Source organism: Chaetodon trifascialis, chromosome 10 (genome assembly GCF_039877785.1).
Source record: "Chaetodon trifascialis isolate fChaTrf1 chromosome 10, fChaTrf1.hap1, whole genome shotgun sequence".
Taxonomy (NCBI): domain Eukaryota; kingdom Metazoa; phylum Chordata; class Actinopteri; order Chaetodontiformes; family Chaetodontidae; genus Chaetodon; species Chaetodon trifascialis.
Genome location: NC_092065.1, coordinates 19,554,313 through 19,566,445, shown reverse-complemented (window position 1 = coordinate 19,566,445; position 12,133 = coordinate 19,554,313). Strand labels below are relative to the sequence as shown.

Here is a 12,133-nt window from a genome sequence, read left to right as displayed (position 1 = left end):
TTTTATGACCTCATGATCGTTCTTCTAGAGCCACCATCAGCATGAATTTTTACAGCTTTAGCCCCACTGGTAAGTCTCTCAGCACAGCAGAATGATCAGTGCAGTCGTTACGTCCATCCCTTTGCAGCCAGATTGCCTCACAGACTCACAGAGAGTATGAATGAATAAGAAACGGTTTATTGGCTGGTTTCAGGGGATGAAGGTGGATGAGGGGAAAATCCGGCAGGCGAAGGCAGAGGAGAAGAGGGAGGCTGGTGGCTGAGCGGAGGTGAAGGCTGGATGTGACGTGGCTGAGCGAGGAAAGAGCAGACAGGCAGGCAGTGATCCTGTGGCACTGACAAACAGTTAAAAGCGAACTAACGCACCAGAGATAAGTTGAATGCACAATTTAAAGAGATGTAAGATGTAATCTGACACTTCGGCTACAACGAAGATTTAACCTTGAGTGGCAGGAGAACAGGGGTTGATGAGTGGAGGAGCGCCACACCCACAGCACAGACAGACAGACAGACAGACAGACAGACAGACAGACAGAGAAGGACAGGAGATCGAAGGACAGCAGCTTGCACAAGAGACACAAGCAATAACTTGACACATGAAAATGCAGTTTATTTTTTCGGGGTTTTTTTCCAGTATTTGCTTTTTTCTTTTAAAATCATTGAAATTAAATGAACTCAAAGGGGATTATCGCTCTTTGGTTGACCTGCTCACAGCTCCAAACAGAGGCTACGTGATGAGGAGTCGTGAGGAGACGCTGTTTGGATTTAAAGAGCTACAAACCAAAAAGGCTTGGAACCAGTGATCTAGGCACATCTGGCTTAACGGGGGCCGGTATCTTCATCAGAAGTGCTGAGCAGGTGGTCAGAAACGTTTCCTCTGTCTGTCTGTCTGATGTCTGATCGGGGGAGGCTGTGTCCGACCGTTTCTGAAACTTCCAAACATGAAAATGCAACATTCACACCCACCTCACGCTGTGATCGGTCGGCTCTTTGGATGTGAGAGTAAGCTGGTGCGGACATCTTTCACACCTCTCTTTTTCATTTGTTACACAACACATTAAGATGGTATCGTTTTCTCTCCATTTCAGACTAAAATGTTGTTTTTCTCCTCCCAAAATCGAGCTTTCTACTTGGTATGAATCTCAAGATGCCAGCTTGGTGTTTCAATGTACAACACTGAAACACCAAGCTGTACAGCGACAACCTGTAGTCGCCTCTAGCTTCCTCTGTGATCAGTCATTTTAAATGGCAATATAGCCAAATACAGTATATCGCCGTTAACCTGTATTTATGTTGCGGTTATGGCGTAACTATTTTATCAGCACGGTGCAGCAGCTTGGAGATGACTGCTGGTTAACATGTAGTGTTTATGTGCTGCAAGTGAGAGCTGTTTGACCTCAGGAGAGCTGGAAGATGGACAGAGCAGGCGACCAATGAGAGAGGAGAAAGAGTGTCCGCATGGACTGAATAGATGGAGACACATGGGGGGAGTGCCATGAAGTGCCTTTTTTCTGTTTTGCTTTCTGCAGTGTGGTGAATAGGGTCATACACACACACACACACACACACACACACACACACACACACACACACACACACACACACACACACACACACACACACACACACAGAGCCTCTTTGTGGCAGGCTAGTATTTGTCCCCAGGGGTCAAATAGGAGGCAAGAGACAAAGGACATTAAGCTGTGCACACACACACACACACACACACACACACACACACACACACACACACACACACACACACTCACTCACACAGATGAGTGACCTGTCTATACTGGGCTCAGTCAACCAGCTGTTCACATTACCTCCTCTTCAGTGAACATCTCTCCCCTTCTCTCTCCTTGATAGCCTTTGGAGTCACTTCACTGACAGGTTTTATTACGGTTTGCACAAACACACCAGACCAGTGTTTTCGCATGTTTTTACCCATTCTCTTACATATCATATCGCATAAATATCTGCCAACTAAAGCATTTTCCAAAGCATTTCCCGAATGCTGATTTATCACATTCATGAGTGAATTGTTCCATCAGTAACACATCAGAAAATACTGATCACAGTTTCAGAGCTCAAGGTCATCTGCAAAAGTCTCTGTCTGACCAACAGTCCAAAACCCAAAGATATCCACTTTGCAATGATATGAAACAGAAAAGCAGCCAAATGGTCAGGATTTTCCATGATACACTGAATAACTGTTTCAGCATCACACACGGTTGTGTTGTAGCTTACCTTTTGAGGTAGCCACACAGTGAACACCATGCTGATGTTAGTTATGCTGAATGGCTGGTCCCAAAAGAAATCAGCTGAAAAGGCTGTTTTAAAGGGTCATTATGACCTGAGCTAACAATAACCCCTTAATTTGTTCTAATAGCAGAAAATTTGTGTGTGTGTTGCTAATCAGGCATTTTCATACGAATTTGAGCAAAACTCCCAGCTGGAGACATATCATACATGCCAGACAGACATGCTTCCTACTTCCGGCCTGTAAAACTGGTGCATTAAGGTGTCAGATTTGATGTAAAATCAAATTAAGTCTCTATAAATGATTCGAATATATACTGCTTGTACTGCTTTGGGGGGTATTTCTAAGTGTTCAATCAGCAATCAGATGTTCAATCAGGAGCTTCGGTCCCAGTGCTTCGTTTAACTCTCAGCCCTTTAAACTTCCTCTTTTGTCAGTCTGCTCTCTTTCATCGCCCTGACGAGACGACACTATTGAAGCTTTGGCGTCGCTCAGCAGCAGCTGGTTGTCCCGGCAATGGTTGTCGTGGTCACATGGCATTTTTGGGGCCTGTTGCTGCTGGGATTCATCCTGCGGGGTCTGAGTAATGTGATTAGCCACCACTGTGTTCTCATTTCTCCACACTCCTAGGCTGCTTCTGCAGAGTGGATGTACAAGTGTCTACTTGATGGCTTTCTCACGCTGATTAACAGACAAGGATGGTTGAGGGCTTCCAGCCATGGTTTCCATTATCCGCCAAGTATTGTAGTTTTTACCGGCAAAATCTGTGGAAGTCCGACATATTTAAATGTCTCTGATCATAATGTCCAGTGAAAATAGTTCCCTCTGAGCACAATTTGAATGGGTTAAAACTGAAAATGAATCTTTTTCATGACTGCGTTGGCTATAGGCTAACCTGCTATAAATGAAACAACCATTACATTTGTCTCATCGCTGCTTCACTTTGATTAAAGGTGTTCTCTGAACCAGCAGCAGAGACTTGAAACTGTGGATTTAGCACACAAAGTGCTTAATTCATGTTTGCTGCCATGATATAGTACCTTTAAAATTTACAGAATGTCAGGTAGTACCCTTAAGAAACCATTTACTTCACCTTTTTTACTGTCTTACTGTGCATTGGTCTGTTGGTCAGTCCAACACTTTAGTAGCTGGATCAATATTAAATTCCGATGATGCTCAGTCTCCCAAAAGGATCAATCCTGGTGTTTTTGGCAACCCGGACTTACAGTACACACACTGTGACCTGAGTGACCCTCAGTGAAAGACATTTGAGACTACACATTGCTGACCACAAGTCAAAGCATCCACTGTGTCTGGCTTGTGTGCAGCGTTGCCTTGTGTTGTTGCCTGCAGGTGGAAAATTAAACTGTGTCCTTGAAGTCTTCACGGATATGAAAATTTGGACCTGATCCAAAATGGAGCCACTGAAAACCTTCCATTAAAAAAACAAAACAGTCCTTTGGGACAGTTCAAACAAATCACAGCTCAATTGTGAAACAAAAGTCAGTGAGTTAGTCACAGTAAAGCATTCTTAAAAAATAAAATGACCATGATATTGGTATTTAGGCCACCACAGTACACGAACATTAGAAGAAAAAGAAAGAAAGATAAAGAAAACAATCATCCTTGGATCATTTATTCACCGTTTCTGCTGGTTTGAGTCGACCAAATTAGAAGCCTCTACTCACAAAGGCACATCCTGGATCCAATAACATGTCACCATGACATGACCTGACGCCAGCCATACTGATGTTTGATCTGTTGATCTGCAGGTTTCAGGCAACAGTCAGGAGTGAGAGGATGTTTAGAAGACTTCTGAGAGAAAGTGCATCAGCTGGAGCCTTGTATTCAGGCAGAAAACCAATAAATGAGTCAAACCTGGGTTCCACATGATGCTGTTCAGTCATTCAGGTGTAGAATTTAATCCGCAACCACAGAAATATTTAGCAAGAGCAGGCATGTGCTTTACAGAGAGGTGCAGAAGCTGAGCACAAAGAAAGGAAACAAATGGAAATGTGACTGTGTGTTCTCTAGCCTCTTTCTCCCTCTGTGTTTTATACAAGTCTGCTATCTTTCCTGCAGTCACCTCTGTGTGTTGCCACAACATATTCACATCCAATGTGCTGTGGGTTTGATGTTGACACACGTCCACACTGCTGGAGAGAAACTGGGAGAAGAATCTTAGTCAGTTGAAATGTTTGAGTAAAGAATAAATTATTCGTATTACAAATCTGATCAGATATTCAACTAACCCATTTGTTGACGGTTTTACTGGGTGCTGCAGACACATTATGCTTCCAAAAAAAAAAAAAACAAGCCAAAAATCCAAATCACAGTTTGAAAGAAAGTTATTTTAAAAATGGCAAAGGTTGTGATTTCAATCATATTATTAACTAACAGCCTGTAAATAAGTTGGTGTAGGTGAAGTCGGCAACCATCAATTTCTCCTGTGAAGAAAACTGTTCTGTCAGCCACAAATTAGCCAGTAGATCACTTTGCAGTAGCTAGGTGTTCATTGAATGACTGGCAGCTAGTAGTCCACTTTCATCACTGAAGGAAGTTGAAAATTTCCAGCTAATTGGTTTAAGATCCTGTACCTGAACTACAAGCAGCCATCATCAACTAAATAATTTTACATGCCTCGTTTCTTTCATATGGAAACAAGTTTATTATGTGTACAAATTTTCCATCTTTTAATAAGTATAGATTACAATTTGACAGATATTAATGCAATTTAAATTAAGGCCACAATGTTTGCCAGAAAAATGACAATTTTGTTTTAGGACTGAAGAAGAAATTGCTCGTGTGTGCTATGAGACATAATTTAAACTAACTGGAATGTACTGTAATCACCATGATTCAGTCTCATTATTAAACTGAGCAACTAATGTGTCTCTGAAACGACTGATTGGACAAAGCTGAGCAGGATTCACAAAGAGACAGAAATAGAGAGCATGAGAACCTCATCGGGGTGATTCGAAGACCTCAGGGTCAAGTCACTGACTCATCGTCCGAGCAGGGGGGTGTGTGAATCATCCCCACTGCACTTCCTGTTTCTCTCAAAACTGGAATGGACTACAGAGGGGGATTTCTGTGTTCTGTGTGTGAGAGAGTGTGAGTGTGTGTGGGCATGGATGTGAGAGAGAGTGACCTCAGTCTGGCCTCAGTAGCTGTGTTCATTTCTCTGTCAGGACTTGTGAGAGAAAGAGCAGAGAGCAGACAGAGAGGTACATTCATCATCCACTCAGCAGCGGCTCTGGAGTGTGTGCACATACAGTACACTCTGAATGATGCTGGAGAAATCCAGAGAGACAATAACACACAGAAGGAGATAAGGCACATACAGTGTATCTGAATGTGTATCACTGACTCCATGTCAGAGTAACCCAGCTGTTTGATAAAGGAAACAAATGGTGACGCTAACAGTAAAGTCCTCGCTGAGGCTCTTGACAGATACAAACAACTGACAAATCTGGCTTGTAAGTGTGAATCAGGACAAATGTAGAATGGTAAGAAGAAGACATGAGGAGGTATTGCAGCATTATGGAGGGAGCTGCTTGGAGCTTTGATGTCTGCGTCACTCTGACTGAAAAATGGTCTGTCAGAGAGCAAAAGAGACCAGGTTGTCACTTGACGCCAGCATGGGGTCTAAATGCTTCAAAGGTGAGAGCTGGCGCTGAAAAGCAAACAGCAGGAAGTTCAGTTTTCAAGAGGAATGTTTGTTGAAATATATTGAAACTTTGGAATACTTTTAATGTCAAATTTATCAGAAGACAGGTGCAATTAAGAATAGGTTTTATTCAGTGTTTGAAGCGGTATCAAAGGTTTGGTCTCAGCAGGGAAAAAATAAACAACACTTTTTTGAAGGGAGTTTTGTGACTCTCTCCCTGAACAATAATAGAGCATACCATAGTTAGTGTTGAGCAGCGTTAGTAATGTTTTGGATTGAAAATAAGCTGACAGTCCTACCTGTTTGTTATTTTTTGGAAATCTGGTCAACATAACATTTTAAACCAGTTAAAAATAAATGTAAATAAACACCAGGCTGAAGGTCACCAGTGTTTTACTGACTTCTGTTGGGTATGGTATCAAGGGTGCTCTGTTGCACCTGTAAGCACACCTGACAGTGATGTCACAGTGTCCTGAGTCACCCCAGAGCACACTTTGATATCACCGCTGCAAGGTGAGAAGTTAAGCCACTGCTGGTCAGCAGAAACAAGATGCTGCTGTTAACTCCTCTATAAACGTCAGTAAAATGCAACCTGGGTGCATTCACTGACCTGTGACACAGCTAATGTCTTATTCTGTCCAGAGTATCTGTTCATCTTGATTCATAGTATTCAGCACTCACTCTGGACTGTTGCAGTGATGAAGCCATTCAGATGTATCATACCATTAGACAGTTTGTTGTGCCGCCATTTCATATTGATCAAAAATCAAACTGCTGCATTCAAAATGTCTCCTGCCTCACTGAAAAGTCCATTCTCACTCTATGTTTTCTATTTCCACATCACACTTTAAGTCACATACTGGCCCACAATTGGTTCCCAACGAGCTGTGATGTCACAAAGCTCCACTGGTATGTTAAACTGAGATTAAAGGTGAGCACAGAGGAACTTTCCCCCTTCAGCTGATGAAAGTGAAAACAGCCTTCTCGTGTCAAATCCTGCACATCCATCATTCTGCACAGCGAAGCTGAAGCGTGGAAGTGATGGCATGAGAGGCGAAGCACTTTGACTGGAGGGACTTTAACTGCAGTATAAGATGACAAGTCAGACTGAGGAGAAGCGGGTACCTTGAAACGCAGTCTGACTTTTGATCACAGTAACTGAATATCACATAATTGTGGAGGAGTGTGTTAACCCAGCCAGTGAAGTTGATGAAGTGAGTATCGTATGGTCGAGTGTCTTTCTCTGAAGCCATGCACAGGCCTTCAGTGCAGCCAAGAAAAGTTCAACAATAAATCTAGAAGCCAATTACATGGCCTCATTTAAATGGGCAGCGCTTTGTGCTTAGGTTGGTATGCATGTGCGTGTGTGTGTGTGTATGTGCAGAGCTGGCCTGGGCCCAGTACGGGCTGTACCAGCCTGTGATAGTCAGGGTGGAACTCAGACACACAGAGAGGGAGGAGAGCAGGCCGAGTTCAGACGTGGATGACAAATATTGGTTTAGTTTCAAAGAGTTCCAGAGGGACTGAGGGGAGGTGTTTCTGTTTGCACACTGGGTTTCCACACAGATGGCCGAGTGTGTGCGCATGTGTGTTGGTATGATTCAACCAAAATGGAGTCGTAACAGAATTCTGCCAAATAACTATAACTTTCTGTTTCCCTTACTAAACATTACCTTTCCCATTGTGTAGAATCTGAAACTGACCCGAGCGTGATTGTGCTGCTGATGTGTGTGGATTTGCTGTTGCTGTGGGGACAGTGAACGGTTTATTATGTATGAAAACTTAAACAGTCTCTATTCTGTCTGCTGAATGTAGAAAAATGACAGATCCGATCAGATATGAAACACACTCATTTATAGAGCTGTGGCTGTAGTTATGGTTTTATGCTGGGTTTTCTCAGATTCGACCCCGCACTTTATCTGTGATCAAACAGTGAGAGCGGCTCAGTGTCCTTGTACTTTGCCCTCTCTTTGGCGGCATGGTAACGCATGTAACAGCATGTCATTTATGAAAATGAATGATAATAGGGCTAAGTGCTCAGGCTGCTGTCCTGATTATGGGCACAGCTGTTGCTAGGATTTTTCAGTTTTTCCTCACATGTAAATGTTTATCAAAGCTGCTGTGTTCCAGATCCACACTATATACACGTTCTGCGCACATTTGGAGTGTGCTGTGTGTTCACTCGTACTGTTCTTAAAAAAGGGGGTGTGCATCAGAAATTTGACCTTTAATGTGCCACACAAAGGAAGTAGAGGAACTACTCACAGCGGCAATAAATTAAGACATACTGTATCGTTGGTGGTGGTAAGGCAGGAAGGAAGATCTTGGAAAATAAGTATAAAATCCTGCTCCTCTAACCATAAGCAGAGTTAAACATAATGGTTGTAGATCAGAAAACGTGTGAAAATCGTGGACCACAGGTTTCTCCAGAGACATTAAGGCTTTGGTGAGACAACACTCACCACCACCACCTTTTTAAGTAATAGGAGAAAGAAAATCCTAATACGGTTTGGAGGAAGCCTTGGTGGAGAAATCATCTGTCCACTGCACTTTGCAGAGATGATTTTAATTTGACTGAATTTGACAAAATGTAGTTTTTCAGGATTTTCAAAACTTAAGGCTGCAGCAAATACAGTTTGATGAATCAAAGCAACTTTCCCACACTGCAAGTTGGACAACCATCATATTTATGGCTCATTCCTAAATCAGTCATCAAGGCTGTAATTTGTTATGACTGTCAGTCATGTGATGTACCTGTGCAGAGACCAAAAAATGCTAAACATAAGTGATGAGGAAACTTTGAATAGACAGCTCTAAACCACATAACAAGCTGTTTCTCTTAACTGTGTTTCTCTGCATGTCCTCTTGTTCTACACAGTAACAACCCACAGAGTGACAAACATCTTACAAACCAGCCTTGGGGACAACAAGGTTCACTGCTGCCTTGTTTTATGTAACAGTTGATGAGAACGTGAACCGATACGAGTATGGTCAGTGTGTTTTTCCAGTTTTTCTTACGTGTTTCTGTCTTCCTTCTACAGAACGTGTTGGCCAAGGCGTTGTATGACAACGTGGCAGAGTCCCCAGATGAGCTGTCTTTCCGCAAGGGTGACATCATGACGGTGTTGGAGCGTGACACACAGGGATTGGACGGCTGGTGGCTCTGCTCCCTCCACGGTCGCCAGGGCATTGTCCCCGGCAACCGTCTCAAGATCCTGGTGGGCATGTACGACAGTAAGCAGCAGCAACAGGCCACGCCTTCCACGCCAGATCTAGCCGCTTCCTGTCCTGTGTCCCTGGTCCAGCGGCCCCTCCCCCCGCTGAGTGCTTATGCCCAACCAACACCTGCTGCATCATCTGCTGCCATCGCGACTTCTTCTTCTGGGTTTGCCAACAAACCCCTCCCCTCAACCCAGTACACATCTATGCACCCAGCCTATTCCACCCCCTGCCCCGCACAGCCCAACCCTGACTCTGTCTACATGATGCCCCCCTCTCACGGCCCTAAACCAAGCCCCCAAAGTCTGTACCAGGTCCCCTCTGGCCCAGTTGGACCCCCTCCACAGGCCCAGCCAGGACCCCCCAGCAAAGCCCCAGCTCTAGCCCAGAGACAGTACCAGCTGCCTGGGCAAGACATCTACCAAGTGCCCCCTTCTGTAGGCCCAGGGCCAGGGCAGGGAGCAGCCCCACCCGGGGGGACAGGAGCTGGGCAGGATGTGTACCAGGTGCCCCCCTCCCTAGATAAGAGGAACTGGGAGGGCAGCAATAAGCCACTGGGCAAGGTAAGGAAGGAAGGAAGGATTTGATTTTTTTAAAGGTACATTACTGGATGGATATACTCTTAGTTTACGGAAACTGAAAGGAAAGGAGGCGAGGACGAAAGCAAGGCACCAAGAAAGAGAGCTTTAACTGGGCGAGCAACATAAAGGAAAGAAGAATGACGTATAGAGACAGTATATATTGCTGATGTCAGTTCAAGATGAAAATCTTGAAGCGACACATGACAGTACAACATTTAGTTTCATTGCCTTTGTATCACACACACACACACACACACACACACACACACACACACGCACACACACTTCCGGCTATTGTCACTGTTTGTGTTTGCTGGTGTGTCTATTTTTTGTCAAACCAAAATCTCAAGGTTGTTCTTTGTGGTGTGAGATGAGGTTTGCAGATATTTGGCTGTTATGTGGATATCAGTTTCATCATTGGGTGTCATCCATTCAGTATCATCTGCAATCATGTATTACAGAGTTTTCGTGAAGGTGCGGTCATTTGCCTTGAGAGTACAGCTAACGCTAAATGGACTTTTTTTATTCTTGGTCTCAGTGGAGAGTTTGGCTGATCAGGGACATTCAGAGTATTCGGTACAGGTAATGAGACCTGAAAGCTTTGCATTGCACACTGGTGATGTAGAAAGGTGGTTTACCTGCTGACCACAACTATAGTATAGCCCTTATCAGACATGGAGTACCGAACATTTGTAATGTGGAGATCAAGAATCTTTTATTTTAGGGTGCTGATGAACTTCTCTCCAGCCTGGTCCTTCACAGGACCCCCCTTTGGGTCATACAGCAAGCTCTGTAAAGACCCCTTGAGGACATTAAAGAAGAGTTAGTGACAGATGGAGAGGATGGGAACTCTTGTCCCTTCTGTTGGTCACCTGAATGTCAAATTACCTTGCATACACTTGAAAAGCTCTCTATGAATCACCCACATTTCAATTTCTCATTCCTAGTTTACACAGATTCCAGTGAAGTAGGCCGCTGTGCCATACTGGTTCAAAGGAGTACCTGGGAATAGAGAAATCATGGCTCATGACAGTCATAGTCTCTACCTTGCATGTCAGAAAGGGGCCTATTTGTGAGCTGTCCTGTTATAAACTTTTAAAAGACACCTGCCAGCCAGTCAGAAATTAGTATTTGGGGAGAAGGATAAAGAAAATTGCAGTTATATAACTGATAAAAAAAAAAAACATGGAAAAGCTTCAAAATTATTGTCCTTGTGATAGAATCCCATAGTGGCTTTTTACCTTAATGAATCTAAGTCTTCACGCTCCGCATCACAGTGCCCCGCCGGACTGAAACAACCTGCTGAACAGTTCCACTTGATGAGAGAGACAAGACAAGAAAAATAATAAGCAGCTGAGAGACAGACAAAGTAGAGAAGGGAGAAGGACAAGACAACACGGACAACAAAAGCAGGAAAAACACTGGCAGAACAAACAGTAGGCTGTGTGTGCTTGCGTGTACGTGTACGTGTGCGTGTGTGTGAGGACCAGTGAAATAATAAGATTGTTAATAATTCAGCGCTGATCTTGTGGTTGGGTGAGTAAGCACTTTACTGTGCCAGCAGGTGACAAGCTGTGTGTGCGTGAGTGCGTGCATGCATGCATGCATTTGTGTGTGCGTTCGAGTGTGTGTGTGTGTGTGTGTGTGTGTGTACTCTGGGGAAGCCCCTCCAGGCTTTCTGTGGTGCAGTGAACCATACGTGTAGGCACCACTGTGAGTTTCACTGTTATGTGGTGTGTGTGTGTGTGTGTGTGTGTGTGTGTGTGTGTGTGTGTGTGTGTGTGTGTGTGTGTATTGTTGATGATGTTGGGCCCAGCTGCTCCCTTGCCCCTTAACATATGAGCTCATCTGTGTTCCTCTGTCTTTCTCTAACTGCTTCATAATGAATTCATTCAGGTTGGAGCGGGCAGTGTCTTTTACATTGTTCAGCTTTCAGCTCTTCTCATTGTGTTAGATTTGCTAGCTTCATTTTGGCGGCCTGACTGTCAGGACATGAAAGCTGGACACTGGAAACTCTCAGCTGGTGCTCCCGATGTCTGTGAGGGGCTGAACAAAAAGGCGACATGGGTTTTCTGTCAGAGCCTCGTTCTGGGCGTTCCTTTGAAACACAGTGGCTCCTGCACTGTTGTAATTTGGTTTTCGTCCTTAAGTCCGCTCCTGATGAACAGTACAGATTCAGGGCTTTAATGAAAACATTCAGGACACATAAGCTGCCATGTTCTGTCAGTCCCAAAGCCTCAATTGTTCTATTTTTCCCATATGAAAAACCTGTGGAGCTTGTAAGAATCATTTTAATGTAAGGTAAGGTGAGTCGTGCCGGGACTTAATAAATGTAACTGATAACTTTCTGATGACAAACAAACTGTGTTAACTGTGAATTGTTCACATCACAGCCGATACC

General features: G+C 44.0%; 1 protein-coding gene across 2 annotated transcripts in view; it reads left to right on the top strand.

Moving 5' to 3' along the window:
• The window catches only part of bcar1 (BCAR1 scaffold protein, Cas family member), an 81,791-nt gene that overhangs the window by 46,079 nt on the left and 23,579 nt on the right, over positions 1-12,133 (top strand). For both annotated transcript variants that reach the window (XM_070972452.1, XM_070972453.1), the window contains exon 2: positions 8,974-9,714. In XM_070972452.1, the coding sequence (XP_070828553.1) occupies positions 8,974-9,714 (741 nt within the window). The remainder of the gene's footprint in view (positions 1-8,973; positions 9,715-12,133) is intronic.